This window comes from Nannobrachium achirus (genome assembly GCF_963921795.1).
Source record: "Nannobrachium achirus genome assembly, chromosome: 16".
NCBI lineage: Eukaryota > Metazoa > Chordata > Actinopteri > Myctophiformes > Myctophidae > Nannobrachium > Nannobrachium achirus.
Genome location: NC_137823.1, coordinates 59,384,695 through 59,403,044, shown reverse-complemented (window position 1 = coordinate 59,403,044; position 18,350 = coordinate 59,384,695). Strand labels below are relative to the sequence as shown.

The 18,350-nt window shown below is 42.4% G+C and overlaps 1 protein-coding gene across 1 annotated transcript in view; it reads right to left on the bottom strand.

The window, feature by feature from the left end:
- The window catches only part of ints7 (integrator complex subunit 7), a 53,518-nt gene that overhangs the window by 6,538 nt on the left and 28,630 nt on the right, over positions 1-18,350 (bottom strand). The window contains exons 15-17 of the mRNA XM_080744578.1: positions 6,731-6,834; positions 6,362-6,430; positions 15-150 (exon numbers count right to left, since the gene is read on the bottom strand). Of these exons, the coding sequence (XP_080600704.1) occupies positions 15-150; positions 6,362-6,430; positions 6,731-6,834 (309 nt within the window). The remainder of the gene's footprint in view (positions 1-14; positions 151-6,361; positions 6,431-6,730; positions 6,835-18,350) is intronic.

Here is an 18,350-nt window from a genome sequence, read left to right as displayed (position 1 = left end):
AACCCTGTTCTTACCAGGTAGGAGACAGGAGGATGCTTCTTGCTCAGGCCCTCCACCTCCTCCAGAACATGGTTGAACACAGACATCATGCGTCTCTCATACTCACTCTCCGTCTGCACGGAGCCCAGAGTGCCGCCCAACTCCTGAAAACTACAATCACAGGGACAGAGAGGAACATGGGTTTCAATCGCGTGATCTATTTGTACATGCAGATGATTCCACATTGCTGACGACTTACACCCATCTCTGGAGAACTGCCTGAATGAGGAGTTATCGAGGGTTGGCACCTGGCTCACTGACAATATGCTGTGCTTGGCTAAACAGAGTCTATTCTCTTTGGCCCATAGGTTAAGCTCAGTGGCCTTGTGGTTAGAGAGTGCGTCCTGAGACTGGGAGGTCGGGGTTCGAACCCTGGTTGGGTCATACCAAAGACTCCCAGTGCCTCCCTGCTTGGCACTCAGCATCAAGGGTTGGATTGGGGGCAAGTCCCTGCAACATACTAGCGTCATGTCCAGAGGGCATGCTTGTACTTCAAGCTGCCTCACGCTACAGAAACAGGAGATAGGCTCCTGCCCTCATGGCTCGGCAAGGCTTACTTACTTAAGCAGAGTAGGGCCACTGATTTTAAAGTTAGGGCTTTAACAAAGAAGTGGTTTGGTTAAATCATCTGTGAAGTACCTGGGTTACATTTCAGAGAGCAAAATGCGTGGCAGCTTCATGGCCAATGCCCGGCGCCACAAGCTGAGGCTTGCTAAGCATCCCCAATCGGAACATGGAGCACTGGAGCAGCCCCAGTTAAGATTTAATGAATTTCCATTTATTTTTCCTTCGTTTAGTTAGCTAGCATGTTGTACATGGGACTGGGAGTCTGGGGCTATGATTCTCCAAACGGGAGCTTGTGCCTCCCCCCCCTTGCTCATTGGTGAAGCCGGTTAAGGTGCTAATATAATAGTCAGCCAACTGTAAACAAAGCCATTGGCTCACACAATTGCATGCATACATGGGGACGTGTGGGGGCTGACTGTTGGGGTGGGGCAAGACAAGACAAGGAACAACCATGTTCCTCCTTGACCATTGATGACCAGCCTCTGGTCAAGGAGGAACATGGTTGTTCCTCCTTTTTTAAACTTTGAGTGCTTGGATCACTTTTTTCTTTTTTGATGACTTGATCCCGTCGATCCAAGAGCACCATTTATACTCGTTTTTACAAACTTATACTCTCTGACGAGCACCTGGCTTTTTCTCTCTCTCTCACTTAAACAAGACATGCAATCTTTTAAATTCCTTACATTCCTAAAAACCTTTTTGTCATTTATACCTATTCAATTCAAAGGAACTTTTGGCATGAGAAAACATAAATTTACATTGACAAAGCATGTATCAAAATACAATAAAAAATCACACCCGTGTGAAGTGGAGCTGTGTGTGTGTGTGTGTGTGTGTGTGTGTGTGTGTGTGTGTGTGTGTGTGTGTGTGTGTGTGTGTGTGTGTGTGTGTGTGGATCATGTGTACCGATTTTTGTGACATTTGAAGAAAATATGTAGGAAAAGGAGCAAAAAGTGTGTTTTGGAGAAAATTCAAGATGGCGGAAAATCTATCATGGCGCAAATGGGCGTGGCCTATATGGGGAGATGCGTCATGACCCAAGGAATCCAGGGAAAAAATATTTTTAATTTTCCGACCTACGGTTCAAGAGTTACAGGCCAAAACGTAAAGTGGGGTGTTATAGCGCCACCATGAGGCCAAATGACAATTATTTTTTATTTAATCCTTGAAATCATTATGAACCTCCTCTCCAAGTCTTGAAACTGTAGCCCCTGTGGTTTGCGAGAGACAAATAATTGAATGTGAGTTTTTGCGATTCCCATTATAAGTCAATGGGGAAAATTAATTCACTAATAAATTAATATCAATTAAACTATTGAACCTTTCTCTTAGCAAGTTACTAGCCCACGATTCCCGAGTAAGCCGGTCGATTTGACATATGGCGCGAGTGTGTGGTGGCAAAACTGTGGGACTAGTAGCGTGCCGAAGTTTAGGAAGTTCAGGCTACATACAGACACACACACAGACACACAGACAGACCCACACGGCCACGTATAGGGAGCCTGTGCTTCACACAGCTCCAAAAGTTGGAGGGGGGGTACAGCATTATGTAAACAGAGCAATGTCACATTTTGTCCTTATGTACATGTTATATAAAGTAGCAACAGTCATTTGCAGTCACTTTGGGACAAAACAAATGCATCGTTTTCCCCAAAATGATATATATCTATCTGTATGTATGTGTCTATTTTATATGTTGTGCATATCTTATACTATATTGAAATACCATTCCTTTAGCATTTTGTCTTTGGAATGGTTTCTGCATAGTTCATGTGTTTTATTTGTCATTCAATTTAAACTAGTTTAAAAAGGACCCCAATTGAAACAAGCCCAAAGACTTCCAAGGTATCGATGTTTTCTCATGTCAATAAGCCAATACATCTCCTTTGAATTGAAATTGTGTGCCATTACATTTTGCATAGCTTTTTGGAATCAAGCCTTTCTCAGCGTGTTAAGAAAGTGGACAGTGGTGGGAACTTATCAAGATAATATAAAATATAAGAATAAAACAAAACTTCCGATTGGTTTGCTAGTGATGGTTGATTTACCTGGCTGTCAGTCGCCTAAGTAGGCTACTGCGCAGTGAACACAGTCTATATATACAGGCTACAGCGCGCTGCAGCTGACACGCTGTATTGGACATAAAAAAATGTATATGGGCATCCTTCACTTAAAGCAGAGGCATCCTCAGCCATTGTGGCCACCCGCCGGGGCAGATCATGTCAACTACGTTTTGGAAAAGGTTTCTGGTCTGACTATGTTTTTGTCCAGAACCGTTATGTTTTTAGACGGACATTTAACTGATTTTAGATTTACGTAGATTTAGTCATACAGTAAGTTTGGGTCATAGATGCCATGTTTGCAGGATTTCAGGATGATTAACTGGGACTCATGGGTCATGTTGGCAAGATGTGTATGCTAGATCCAGCAATGTTAATGCGTTTGATTTATTTTTGTTATTTCTATTTTTATTTACCTTTTTTTCCTGACTATAGCTACTGCATAGTACTGTGTTCTATCCGTCTGTAATTCAATGTTATATGAGATACTTCAAGGGTTTCCTGTGTAAATAAGCCAAGTGCTTTTCTAGGATCTCCTTTTAGTTGACCTTGTACCAGTGAACTGTACCGTCATTAAACTGTACCTTTTCCTATGCAAACTCCTAATAAAGTCTTCAATCAATCAATCAATCAATCAATCAATCAATCTGTATAAAGGGGAACCCACACTGGACGCGGAGGCGGCGCGTCAAAACATACGGCCCCGTTATTTTCAATGAACTAACCCACACCGGCGGCGTCAGACGCGCGCAGTCGCGGCTCTGCCGCGTCGCCTGCCGCGCCGATACACCACTGTTCTATTTATCCAGCGTTGCCGCGTGTTGAACATGTTCTCCCATGGTTCTCCCCACCGGGGAAATGGATGTACTGTTTGGCAGCGCGCCGCATCCAGTTGGGGTTACCGTGCGGCACTTCATGTGCGTCGATACCGCGGCGCGACGCTGCGCAGCCGTTCGCGTCCAGTGTGTGCTCCCCTTGAGTTCAGGACTCTGAGGGGATTTGGGAAGTTTTACATACATTGGTGCCACACAGTGGAAGTGCAGTCTGGCCACTGCAACCAAACTGCATACTAAGTTTGGAAATAGTCAACAAAAGAATGGCTGTTGTGGAAACAGCATACATTATAGAGAGATTTCTATTTTAAAAGAACAACGAGAAAATATAGCAGGTATAGCTCATCATTGCCCCGGCTTCCTTAAACCAGGGTCTCCTGCAGCACTTTACAGGCCAGGCGCCCCGCCCGGCCAGAAAAAAAAACCCCGCCCCCCAAGGGTCTTAAATTTTTTTTTTTTTTTTTTCAAAAAAAAATGTTTGGACCTCCAATAATGTACTAGGCATGATCGCGATCACGAAATTGCATGTTTAACCCCCATACCAACCCTATCTTTCAAACATGGCAGCCATGTTTGTTTACATTTGAAGAAAACATAAGGGCTGCTATCTCCTGAATGCCTGAATGGATTTCCAAGCGGATTTTTTTGTTTGAAAGCTGTGAAAAGCATGCACATGCATAGTGCATCATCTGTGCACGAATTCGTACACCAGCGTGCACACTATTCTTTTAACCCTTTGGTGGCGAACCGGCAATATAAGAGGTCCCACTTTACATATGGCACCGAAGAAGTTAAAGGGTAACTTCTTTTTTTTTATGTATGTTAATGTATTAATGCATGTTTTATAGTATAAACATTTATATCTCCAAAGTAACAAGTAACTAAAGTTAACTTTGTAAGAGTAAAAGTAAAATACTTGGATCCCAGATGTAGTGGAGTAAATAAGTACTGAAAACAGGAAATACTCAAGTAAAGTACAAATACCTGAAAATCTCCTTTGTACAGTATAAGTACAGTACTTAAGTAAATCTACTTAGTTACTTTGCACCAATGTTTTTTTTTTTTTTTTTTACTGTGCTGCTTTTTTTTTACTGTGCGGCGCACACGGTCAACACAGGAAAGAAACGCAGTGCTTCCTTTTTTCTTACCGGGTTGTTAACACATCTACTGCCTCTTAATCTGAAGGTTGCTTGGTGCCTCGGCGCCACGTCGTTTCCTCATAGAGCCGCCGCTATTATTTTGAAGGGCCGGAAGGGGGTTGTTTTTGTTTTTTTGGATTATCACTTGACGGCAACGATTACGTCATCTAGTCACATGACAGTGTGGGACAAGAAGAGGCAAGATGGCTGCGCCCTGCCTTGTGCCTTGTTTACATTTAGATCTGCTGCAAAATGTCTCAAAATGGCTATTTTGTTTAAATGAAGTTTCTTTATGGGCCTCTCCATTGACTTAACATTGAGGAGCTTCACTTCGCGTGCACGCCCAACGTGCGTTGTAAACAAATCGCCGACATTACCGATGCGAGCGGGACCGGAGCGACATTAAGTAAGTAATAATATCTTTACTGTATATACAGTAAGATTCACAGTCCTCACCGTCAACGGCGCCATGGTATTAACCCTTTCAATGACGGTGAGGACTGTCAACGGCGGCGAAAAAGTTAAAGGGATCCCTGACTAATACGACAAATATGCCTTAATACATTATAAGTGTCCTCTATAATTACAATGTAAAATTAAAAACACCTTAAATATTTTATTTCTTCTAGAAATAGCTAATCTTTCACTCATTAGGGGAAATGCCTGTCGCAAGTTGATGATGTCATAAATGTAATTTGTGATCTGTCCCTATGGAATTTATGGAATGCATGTGCAAATAAAAACAAACGTAATACTTCCTATGGTTAATATGAGCATCAAATCAATATTTCAAATGTGTTTGTGGTTTATTTTGCACATGCATGCCATAAATTAGACCACACATGACATTTATGACATCATCAACTTGCGACAGGCATTTCCCCTATTGACTGAAAGATTAGCTATTTCTAGAAGAAATACAATATTTGAGATGTTTTTAATTTTACATTGTAGTTATAGAGGACAATTATAATGTATTAAGGCATATTTGTCGTATTAGTCAGGGATCACTTTAACAACCCTCAAGCTCAAGTGATGCAATTCGTTTTGGTGCAAACTGCTGCCCCACCACCAGGGGTGGGGATAAAATCAAACGCCTCAAACAAAGAGAGGCATACTGGATTTACACTCCCAAGGCTACTTATTACCCAGGTCTCAATGAGGACTTTGACCTCTCATCATTCTTATAAATACTGCTTTCTGAATTATTACATTGTATACATTTGTTTTAATTAGTTTGTTTTCCCTTTGTGTCCTTGGTTTAAAGTTTAAGAGTTAAAGCTGCTTTGATAAAACTACTCAACTGAGTTCCTATATAATGGTGTATCTGTAACTTGTGATTCACTCACGTTGATTTTTTAACTGTTTTATTGTACACTGGTCCTAATGGTGCCCTTTAATCCTCTATCTATAACCATGGTAAAGTGTGTTAACAGACTGTAGGTATACCCTGCTTTTGTGCTTTCATTCATATGTAGACAACATGTGTAGGATGCCACCAGGGGGCCTGTAGGCTGCAGACTGCAGGTCCTCTCTGTGGACACACCTGGTAGGCCTATAATTAGGCCTACATCTTGTCTTTGTTCAGTAACACCCTGAAGAAGGCGTTTGTCAAAACACGTTGATGTATTTTAATGTTGAATAAATAAAGGCCTTTTATTTCTAAATCCTGATCAATGCATATCAAAGGTTGAGAACAACTGCTTTGTTCATTCAATCTTACCTGGCTGACTGCGGGTCCAGGATCAGAGCTTCTATGACATGAGAGACGAGCAGACAGCTCTGCTGTTGTCTGGACAGACGGTTAAGGACAATGTGGGGTCCGGGGACCCCCCAGGGGTGATTGAGGGGATTTCAGGGGGTCCTCAGCTAAATTAGCTAACATAGCATCCAAATCAGTTTAACCACTTTGAGCCTATAAACATCCATTTGAGATTTGCAGTGTGACAAAACATTTTAAACAACTCTCGTATGGGGGTCCCTGGCACAAACCTTTTTCAGATTGGGTCCGCAGTCAAATACATATACATTTGGGGGTCCATGACATGAAAATAATTAAGAACTAACAGGTTCCAGCTAAACCAGAGGATACAGCTCCACGTTGCGGAGGGTGGCGCAATCTGCGTCGAACGAAGAGCGGTGCAGGTCAGCATAGCGAGTGGCCAGGCTCCGGAACTCATCCATGCACACTTTCATCTGGAGAGGAGAAGAGGGGTTGCATGGTAGAAGCAAGAGAGGCTTGACTGATCAAGCTGTCCCTATATTAAGCAATATTACACAAGAGCAGTGGTGTAAAGTAACTAAGTACATTTACTTAAGTACTGTACTTGAGTACAATTTGGAGGCATTTGTACTTGAGTATTTCCAATTTCCAATACTTTTACTTCTGCTCCACTACATTTCAAATCCAAATATTGTACTTTTACTCCACTACATTCTTTTGAAAACTTTAGTTACTAGTTACTCTGCAGATATAAATGATTATATTATAAAACATACATTAATCCACTTTAGCCCTATTTTATACCTAGGATATTTGAAAATAGCAGATCTACAAGCTCACAACACATCGCATCGCGACCCGTTGTGAGTTTGTAGATCTGCTGTTTTCAAACATTTTGTGTATTTACTTTTGGTACTTTAATTATATTTTGATGCCAATACCTTTGTACTTTTACTCAAGTACATTTTGAATTCCAGACTTGTATTTGTAACAGAGTATTTCTATATTGCAGTATTGATACTTTTACTTAAGTAAAACATCTGAGTACTTTTTCCACCACTGCACAAGAGGGTGTGCTTTACTGTGGTTACTACAAGATCTCTCACACACACACACACACACACACACACACACACACACACACACACACACACACACACACACACACACACACACACACACACACACACACACACACACACACACACACACACACAGTTAGGAAACGTAACGTCAAAACTGCTCACAGCCACCACTCACTTCAAACATGGGTTTGATTTTCACACAATGTTTAGATAAAGGGATCTTTGTGTTCTGAATACGGACCAAATCCCGCAGCTACAGTGGACAGCGAGTCAAACCATTTCATGTTTGCGATCATTACTTTGATTTGGGTTGATAGATATATTTTAACACTCCTGAGGTCCTGCTTTCTGCGTCACCAGGATAGATCTTCATCTTGAGCAATAATACGCAGCCTGCTTGCTTTGCTACCCGTGGGAAATGATGCCCCTCCGGTTGATAGGCGATCTCTGTAGAGTGTGAAGTACAGGAGTGATCTCAGAATGAGTCAGCAGAAGTGATGTCAGAATGCCTATATGGAGATATCTGTCTAATCTATCTGTGTCCATTTTATGCCCATATACAGTATATAGATCTCTGTATCTGTCTGTGTCATAAGTTTTGACCATAAGTTGCCTTTGTCCATTTATGACCATATATGGAGATATCATATATCATATATAGAGATCTCTGTATCTGTCTGTCTGTTTCCTTTTATACCCATATATGGAGATCTCTGTATCTGTCTGTATGTGTCCTTTTATGCCCATATATGAATATCTCTGTCGCTTTTTGTTTGTTTCTTCTTTAAGCAGAATACGCAGATGTCAGCAGCTAGCTTTGACATCAGAACACGTCACACTGCATGTTTGACCCTCAAGGCTTCAGCCTCTAGGAAGAAACCCAAAATACAAAGGGAATACATAATTGCTCTTAACAACCACACCAGGGGGTCTAATGAAGTACTGTCAACTAGAGATCTGCACGGGCATGATTTCTTAATCCCACTACCGCCCGCTCCCGCTTGATTTCGGGCCAACTGTACATTTTCCTGATATTTCATGACTGTTTTGTGTTCAATCTGATTTTTCTCCTCACAGGAGTCCAAACATGGACCAAACGCTCTATTAGTATCTCACAACCTAATTAGGATGGGGTCCCAAAGCAATAGTGTCTCCCTCCATCTGTAACTCCACGTTCATCAGTTGTTCAGTTGTCTAAAAAATATAATGCAAAAATCAATAACGCCTGAGCCTTGCTGACCATCTACTTTTCCACCTTCAGTTGTCTCTACTTCTCGTGATCCCAAAATGTTTAAAACATTTTCCCAAATTTGCATATATTGCGCAATCCATAGTTGGGAGCGATGTGTCATTATCATCACCAAAGTCTCAGGATACAAGAGGGAAGGGGGGGGGGGTCACATGCGCACACACACACACACACACACACACACACACACACACACACACACACACACACACACACACACACACACACACACACACACACACACACACACACACACACAGAGAGAGAAAGAGAGAAAGAGAGATCTAGAACAACAATCAAAAACATAGATCTAGAACACAGAATTCATAGATCTAGAACACATAGAATTCATAGATATAGAACACATAGAATTCATAGATATAGAACACAGAATATGTACAGTACAGTACAGTTAAGTACAGTACAGTAAGGTACAATACAGTAGAGTACAGTAAGATACAGTACAGCAAGGTACACAAAAACATAGATCTAGAACACAGAATTCATAGATCTAGAACACATAGAATTCATAGCTATAGAACACAGAATATGTACAGTACAGTACAGTTAGGTACAGTAGAGTACAGTAAAGTACAGTAAGATACAGTACAGCAAGGTACAGTATAGTACAGCAAAGTACAGTACAATAAGGTACAGTAGAGTACAGTAAAGTACAGTACAGTAAGGTAAAGTAGATTACAGTAGAGTACAGTAAGGTACAGTAGAGTACAGTAAAGTACAGTAAAGTAAGGTACAGTAGAGTACATTAAAGTACAGTACAGTAAGGTACAGTAGAGTACATTAAAGTACAGTAAGGTACATTTAAGTACAGTACAGTAAGGTATAGTAAGGTACAGTAGAGTACAGTACAGTAAGGTACAGTATAGTACAGTAAAGTACAATACAGTACAGTACAGCAGAGTACAGTACAGTAAGGTACAGCATAGTAAAGTAAAGTACAGTACAGTAAGGTACAGTAAAGTACAATACAGTCAGGTACAGTACTGTACAGTAAAGTACAGTACAGTAAGGTACAGTAAGGTACAGTACAGTATGGTATAGTAAGGTACATTAGAGTACATTAAAGTACAGTACAGTAAGGTACAGTAGAGTACATTAAAGTACAGTAAGGTACAGTTAGGTACATTAAAGTACAGTACAGTAATTTAGATTTAACTCATTGAGTGCCAATCCCGAACTAGTTCGGCTTTATTATCGTATCGCAGAGTGCCGATCCCGAACTAGTTCGGCTTTAAAAAAAAAAAAAAAAATTGAAAAAAATATTTTTTGAAATTTTTTTTTTGGACCCCATCAAATCTGGTGAACATGATTTCAATCGCGATTTTGCATGTTCCACCCCCATACAACCCCATCTAACATACAGGGCAGCCATTTTTGTTTACATAACATGTAAAACATAATGGCTATTATCTCAAGAATGCCTGAACGGATTTCCAATCGGAATTTTTTGTTTGAAAGCTGTGAACAAACTGCACAAATCCACTCCAATGCAATCCAGGATTGCATTGGATTTTTTAGAGCTCATTCTTCTCTGTTTTTTCCCATGCATGAGGTGTGCAAGGTTTAATCGTGGCTAAATTGCAGAAAATAGATCTTCTAAAATGCTTGGTAGCCAATAGCTAACTTCAAGCTAACTTCATCCTCTTCCTGTACATGCACAAAGGAAAGTGTTCAGGCATGTCATGGCTGCAGGGCTTGTGCATATACCAGCACTGTCTAAGTAGAATTCTCTGGTCATTGGGGCCCTCTAGTGGTGAAAAAGGGGGCACTCAAAGAGTTAAAAAACTCAATCGTTGATTCACTCGTACAACAAAATGTGTTTTACTTGAAAAAAAAATGCTTCTCAGGTCAAATATCGATGTGCGATTAAAATGCGATTAATTGCGATTAATTAATCACAGAGCCTGTAATTAATTAGATTAAAAGTTTTAATCGCATCCCAGCCCTAATAATATATATATATATATATATATATATATATATATATATATATGTATATGTATATGTATATGTATATGTATATATATATATATATATATATATATATATATATATAGTCGGACGGACGGACGGACGGACGGACAGACAGATGGACAAGCAGAATCATGGGCACTCGGGACATGTGCCTGGCTGCCTTGGGCCCCACACAGTCAGGGCCTTTCTGTGATGTTTTTAGAGAGATAGAGACTAATGGATGGACGGACGGACGGACGGACGGACGGACGGACGGACGGACGGACGGACGGACGGACGGAGAAGACGGACGGACGGACAGACAGACAGACAGACAGACAGACAGACAGACAGACAGACAGACAGACAGACAGACAGACAGACAGACAGACAGACAGACAGACAGACAGACAGACAGACAGACAGACAGACAGGCACTTGGAGAGGTGGGCACCTGGACAACTGGCCACCAAAACCATCTGGGCACTAGGGACATGTGGGCACTTGGAGTGGTGGCCACCTGGACAACTGGCCACTAGGGACATGTGGGCACCTGTAGAGGTGGGCACCTGGACAACTGGCCAATAGGGATATGTGGGCACTTGGAGAGGTGGCCACCTAGACAACTGGGCACTAGGGACATAAGCTCCCGCAGGTGGCTTTTTTTCTAGTCTAGTACTATCAGAACATTGACCCATTTTGTAATTTGAATTAAATCACTTGCCCTAAAACCGTGCAGCAGCGATGCTGGTGTTATTATGAAAGCACGCGCTTTGTGTGCACGCGCGTGTGTCTCTATCTAAATGGTTTCCGTTTCCCATACCGCAGGAGTGTGGTATTAGTATAATACCACACTCCTGCGTTATTGCAAAGGAGAAATCATCACATGGCTGGCGCAGGAGTGTGGTATTAGTATAATACCACACTCCTGCGGTATGGCAAAGGAGAAATCATCACATGGCTGGCGCAGGAGTGTGGTATTAGTAGTATGGCAAAGGAGAAATCATCACATGATTGATTGATGGATGGATGGATGGATGGCTGGCTGGCTGGCTGGCTGGCTGGCTGGCTGGATGGCTGGCTGGCTGGCTGGCTGGCTAAACTTACTACGCAGGTTTAGCAATAGGTTTTTTATGTGTGTGACTGTGTGTGTGACTGTGTGTGTGTGTGTGTGTGTGTGTGTGTGTGTGTGTGTGTGTGTGTGTGTGTGTGTGTGTGTGTGTGTGTGTGTGTGTGTGTTTGTGCGCGTGTGTGCGTGTGTGTGTGTATGTGTGTGTGTGTGTGTGTGTGTGTGTGTGTGTGTGTGTGTGCTCTGTGGTTAGGGGTAATAAGCAGAAGTAACGTCATATGCAAAATGAGCAGCATCCTTTCCATCTTTCACTTGACTTAAAGTGGGTAAAGCAAAGTCCCTGTGGTTTAGGAACTTCAAGAAAGCAGAACCTACTTCTTCTTGTGAGTGAGTGGTGAGTGTGCCTGGCCTGCACAAAACAGCGCCCCTCCTTTAACTAGTGTGTTGTGTGTGGCCACTCAAGGTATTGCCAGGCTACGGACACGGCCAGCCAGCCAGCCAGCCACCCAGCCACCCACATACCCACGGACATACCTGTCTATTGGGAGCGCTTTCACCGCTCCAAAAATGGATAACAACAGTCTTAAAGGAGGAAATGACTTCTATTATGTAGTCTTTATGTATCTTCTTTTTTTTTACCAGAATGCAGGAGGACCGGGGAGCTCCACTGAGGTAGAAAACCCTTCACTTCTCCACTTAAACACTTTCCTGAAACGGAAACCATTTAGATAGAGACACAAGCGCGTGCAAGAAGTAACAGTCAGCTTTGCTACTGCACTTTTGGTCAGCGTGTGAGTGTGTGTGTAATCTGTGTATGTATGTGTGGGAGGAGGGAGGGGCTGGGGGAGAGAGAGAGAGAGACTGAGCACACGAGTCCCGTTCAAGAATCTAATGAGACAGTTATCTCATATTAGTCTATGTTATGTTACTCAAAATGCGCATCCCGTGAACTTCACCTGCCGACCTTTTGTTTAGTTTTTTTGAAGATATTATAGGACCCCGCGATACGATTATCACAGCCATTTTTTATCGCAATATACGATAAAATTGCGCGATCATATCGTCCCATCCCATTGAGATCCAAAACCATTGCCAAACTGAATAAGTGTGCGCGAGAGAGGGGCATTTGTGAGGACGAGTTGCTTACAGAGGTAAAGTGTTTATATTGCGATGGGACATTCAGTACTATATAATAAATAGTTATAGGCTATATTATATTGTGAGTGACAATGCTAGCCTGACAGCAAGCATCATCAGACTCTATCACACACTTCGTTTTGGGATTGAGTCTGAGCCTGGGGACGGAGATTCTACTTCAGCGGGGGCGGGGTAAAGCCTATTGACGTCACACACACACACATACACAGTACACACACACAGCCCTGTGTGTCGCCGACGGCGACGTGGCGTGACGTTGCAAAAATACGTTATTTCTCATAACATATTATATGACTGCATGTTTACGTTAGTGCAAAATGGTATTAAAACGTAATGAAACGGCACTATTGTATAGTTTATTAACACATTCCCCGCCATTTAACAATACCTTCGTACTCTCCCCTGCCCCTGTCTCCATAGACTTCCATGTAATTCATAGTGCACGGATCATGCACACCCATGCCTAGATAATGCAACACGTCTGTCCACATTGCTCACAGCTTTCAAACAAAAAAATCCGAATGGAAATCCGTTCAGGCATTCATGAGATAGCAGCCATTATGTTTTCCTAAAATGTAAACAAAGATGGCTGCCATGTTTGAAAGATGGGGTTGCTATGGGGGTTAAACATGCAATTTCGCGATTGCTGTCATGCCTACTACATTTTTTGGGGTCCAAAAATGTTTTTGAAAAAAAGAATTTTTGATTTTTTTTTTTTTTTTTTTTTGTCTCAGGATTATCGGGCCTGGCGGGGAAAGACATTGAAATAATCTCGGGACTATCGGGCCTGGCATGCAATGAGTTAAAAGAATTCGAGTCGAGTCTGACTCCGCCATGACAGTTTTCACGGACCAATCAGAGTCCACTAGCGGCTCACGTGGGCAGAAGAGCACCAATCAGAGTCCACTACGGACTCTCACGTGGGCAGAACAGCTCCGAAGGGAGGGGGCTGGGACCGGACCAGCCTACCACGTGCCTCAAGTCTACTGCCCTGATTGGCCCATTCAATGCGCCCGCTCTTTAGGCGAGCTTGAAATAAAATAAAATATCTCCGGGTTCAGTCCACACTACACACCACCCACCAACAGGGGGTGGTGATGTGCGGAGTGATTTGTCAGGCTATGACAATGCCACCGTGACAAGCTGCGCAAGGGGTAGCGTGAGAACAAATAGAGAGAGTTACAATTCCATGCGTGCTTAACACAAAATTGTATTCTTTTTTCCCCCCATGTCAACCACTGTTGGTCTAGGGAGGGTGCAAAGACAATCATACGTCTCTCCCGGTATGGAGTTGTGAGCAGCTAATAACTCTGATCTATGTGTTAAAAACTCCCTACACCGTCAGATAATCATCCATCATCCAGTTTCATTCTTTCTTTTTTCCCTTCATCTATTTTGTCGATTGAGGTGGCTACTCAGATCTATTAGTGTGGTACACCTGAGTACATGCTATTGTAGCAGGGTGGGCGTTGACTCCCACCTGCTCATGGTTCAGTCTCCTCCCACTAATCAGCGGGCTGATTACCTGCAGTACTTAAGCAGCACACTCTCTGCCCCGTTAGCTTCTCCTTTGGTTGTGTCCTGAATGTTGCAGAGCTGGCCTGTGGGGCTTCAGCTCTAGCCACGCTGTCAATGGCGTGTGCAGGTCCTGACTATTTTGTTTTGCTTGTTTCACGTGCATCGGCACAGGTATGTCTTGCTATTCATTGTTTAGCAAGTGCCTGCAGTTCATAGTAGTCATGTTAGTCATTCATTTGACTGGTGGTTTTAGCTTTTAGCCCTGGTGTGCTACTACTGTCTCTTCTTCATTGAGAGTAGTACCATTGGTCTGGAGTTGCCTACAGTTGTGGGTGTAACTTCACTACACAGAAGGGGGTCCACTCAATATGCCGACGGGCCGCTGTTCCGACTAGCGTCGGCAGATTAGTTATTCGTCAGTGTTACTGAGGTTAGGTTTAGGGTTAGAGTTGGGGTTAGTTTTATTGTCGGAATACCGGCCCGCCGGCATATTGATGCGGACCCCACAGAAGGTCCATGGGCACATGTGACTGCAAGGCGGTGCGTTTGGCTCATGGCTGCATGGTATGTTATTTGTCTATCTCTGTTTAGTCATTGAGTTAAAGCAAGTATTAGTTGGCTAATAGCTGGGGCTTGTATTCCCAGGGCTTGGTGAGATGAGGAAGACTACGCTGCTGTTTTGCCTTTGCCTTTCTTGGAGTAGCTTCACCACTGCACATCATCTTATCGAACAATGAAGTGTGAAACCCCAGTCTCTAATATCACTGGCTTTTAATATTGTAATGAAGTGTATAGTAACGACAATGTATTAACTGGTTCTCACTAAAGTGTTGTTCCTCTGTTCTAGTTCTGGTGCTAAGGCCTCAGGTTGGGACCAGACAACACCCGCTCCAGGTGTGGTGGTATCCATTGTGTGCTTTTAGATTTGTTTTATTGTGTTGCTGTGGTTTGGGGTGCCACCACCCTGGGCAGGCTAGCCAGTTCCCCTTCTCCCTGGTACGCCTCAGTGCCGAACCCTAGAGGTATTCTGATTCCAACCAATGTGAACCAATGTCTTGATACTGGCTACTACTGTCTCGTTATTAACCCTTTCCAAGCCACGGGGAGCCCCTTAATATTAAAACCGGAATATATCGGACATCTGAGCAAGGAGTCTCAGCCGCGTCGTCTTTTCCCGTACTGGGTCATTAAAACCGAAATAAATGATTTTTATCCGAAAATCGGCGATCGTCTAACCTTCCCTAGTCACCGCTCGTCCATCGATAGCTCATGGCTGCTCTGACATGAAGCAGAGGTGACGTCATGGCCTTTCCTTCTGGAGGATAACATTAGCATAGCTGGAGTGCTAAGGGCTAAGCTAGCCAAAATGGTCACATTCTTGGATTATATGCATGGATTATTATGCGCACGGATCGCGCACGCGAAACGCACGAGGAGATTGATGCTCGGCCAAAACTACCACTCTATCCCAACGGAGATCCAGATAATCACGGTGAGCTAATGACCTGAAAAAAAAAAAAAAAAAAAAACAACGGTGCGGTCCAAGAAGGAGTGGTGGCGGGCTCATGTTTATAAACATAATATTATGTCTCAGATCACAATACAATAATAGAAATTTCACGGCTAATCTACCAACAACCATTCTATTTCGGCTGGCAAACTGTTAAAGTAGTGTCTGTAAGCCTATAGTGAATAAAACTGATATTATTTGTATTGATTCCAGTATCTGCCTATATTATTATAAGTACCACGAACCTTGTGGGGAGTCATTTATGTATTCAGGTGGTTCTTTACATTTCTAAAAACTATTTCCTAGGGCGCAATACCCTAGGCCTAGGTGGCGTAGTTGGTTACTTTTAAATAAATACAGCATGTTACACTATGGTTTTACAGATTCAACTAATTGTTTTGTAACTGTACATTTTCCTGATATTTAACGACTGTTTTGTGTTTAATCTGCTTTTTTCTCCTCACAGGAGATAAGGCTGAAGTCCAAACATGGACCAAACACGCTATAGTAACTAGTACTTATCAGAAAATAGACCCATTTTGTTAATTGAATTAAATGAAAGCACTTACCCTACCTTTAAATAATATTCTGTTTCATAATAATATACATGCTGTTTCATAACATAAAACCAACGCATCTCACCTCAATATGTTGATAAAACTGTGCAGCAGTGATGTGGTCAGGGAAAAGAAGAAGAAGAAGAAGAAGTAACAATGACCAGCATCCTTTCTATCTTTCCGTGTGTTTTTGACTCCCTCCCTCGAGGAAACTAGTTCTCGTGGCTTAAAGCAGAACTAACCTTTCAAATATAAAGCTGTTGCAAGTGTTACTGTACTACTTCCAAACAAGAGGATAACTGCTGAGCTCAAGATGCCACTGACTTTGTATGTGATCCAATTCTATTTTACATTATTTCCTTTTTAAAATTTTATTTTTAGAGAGAGATATTAATTAAGCTAAATGAAAACGAGTAGCATATAATTGAGATGAGATGGGAGAATGAGAATGAGAATGTACTTTTATATGTCTTCTATATTAGCCTAAAATGCCATTCAAATGTTTTGGTTGCTTTTGTTTTATGCTCAACAAAAATCAATATATGACTGTAGACATTTAGCACAATCTACTCTGCGAGAGTGTAGGTGTGTTTGGACTACAGGTAGTTGGATTTTGTCAAGTTAACATAATGGCAGTAACTGGAAAGACTGGTGAGCTCCTTGATCACAGTAGGGCTGTAACAGTTAATCAAACTAATCGATTTAATCAATTATAAAAAATATTATAGATAATTGATCACTTAATTAATACATAATCCATATTGTATTACATGGTAGGCAAAAAGATTCTAAAGATTTCAACAAAATATAGTATGTCACAAAAAACAGGTGATCGATAGATTAATCAAAACAAAGATAATTGTTAGTTGCAGCCCTAGATCAGTGTTTATAGATAGGATTCGCTCTCTCACTCTCGTGTTTTAATGTAGTTGAGGGGAGGCCATTGTGGTTCTTTGTCCTGTAACAGTATACGGCTCTTCAGTACAGTATACGGCTCTCTCTCTCTCTCTCTCTCTCTCTCTCTCTCTCTCTCTCTCTCTCTCTCTCTCTCTCTCTCTCTCTCTCTCTCTCTCTCTCTCTCTCTCTCTCTCTCTCTCTAATGTCGTTGAGGGGAGGCCATTGTGGTTATTTGTCCTACAACCAGGGCAGGAATTTCATGAAGGCCATGGCTGCCGTTGCCCCTCAGTTTGGCTTTGTGCCCCTCAAACCAATGGCATGACCTGAGGCCACAGTGGCCTTAATGCCCCAGCTGACTGTACCACTTTCTCTTCTGTCTATTTCTTATCAATATGTAGACAGTAGACACCAGTGTCTCTTTCTTGTCATGTAGACACCAGTGTCTTTTGTTGACATTCTGAAATCTTAACTCCCCCGAGTCCCCATCTTTAAACCAACTCGGTGACTTTGATTGGTGCAGGGCTGAGTAGGGTTGCCAACCGTCCCGTATTGGCCGGGACGCCCCGTATTCTGACTGAAAGAGGCGCGTCCCGTAAGGGACGTCGCTTGACCCCCCAGGGTCCTAGAGCCCTTCACATACAGCACACATGCACAAAGGCAGGCAGACGATGCCTGGCGCACAGAAAAATATATATTTTATGTGCATAGTCCCTATGCACATAAAATCCTTGTGTAACATGAGCTGCTGTGCGTTATTGAATGCGAGCCAGCGCGGTCGACACAAAACAAAAGTTGCAACTAACATTTCTCTACCGAAAATAAGTACCTGCATGTGAGATGAGGTTTGTTAGCCAAAGCTCGTTTTGCCCCTGAAAGAATGAGTCTCATCTGCAGCAGGTGAGCTGTGTGTGTCTGTACTCTGTACTCTGTATGTGGCAAAATGCTATAATACTATCTATGGGTTCTTGAGAA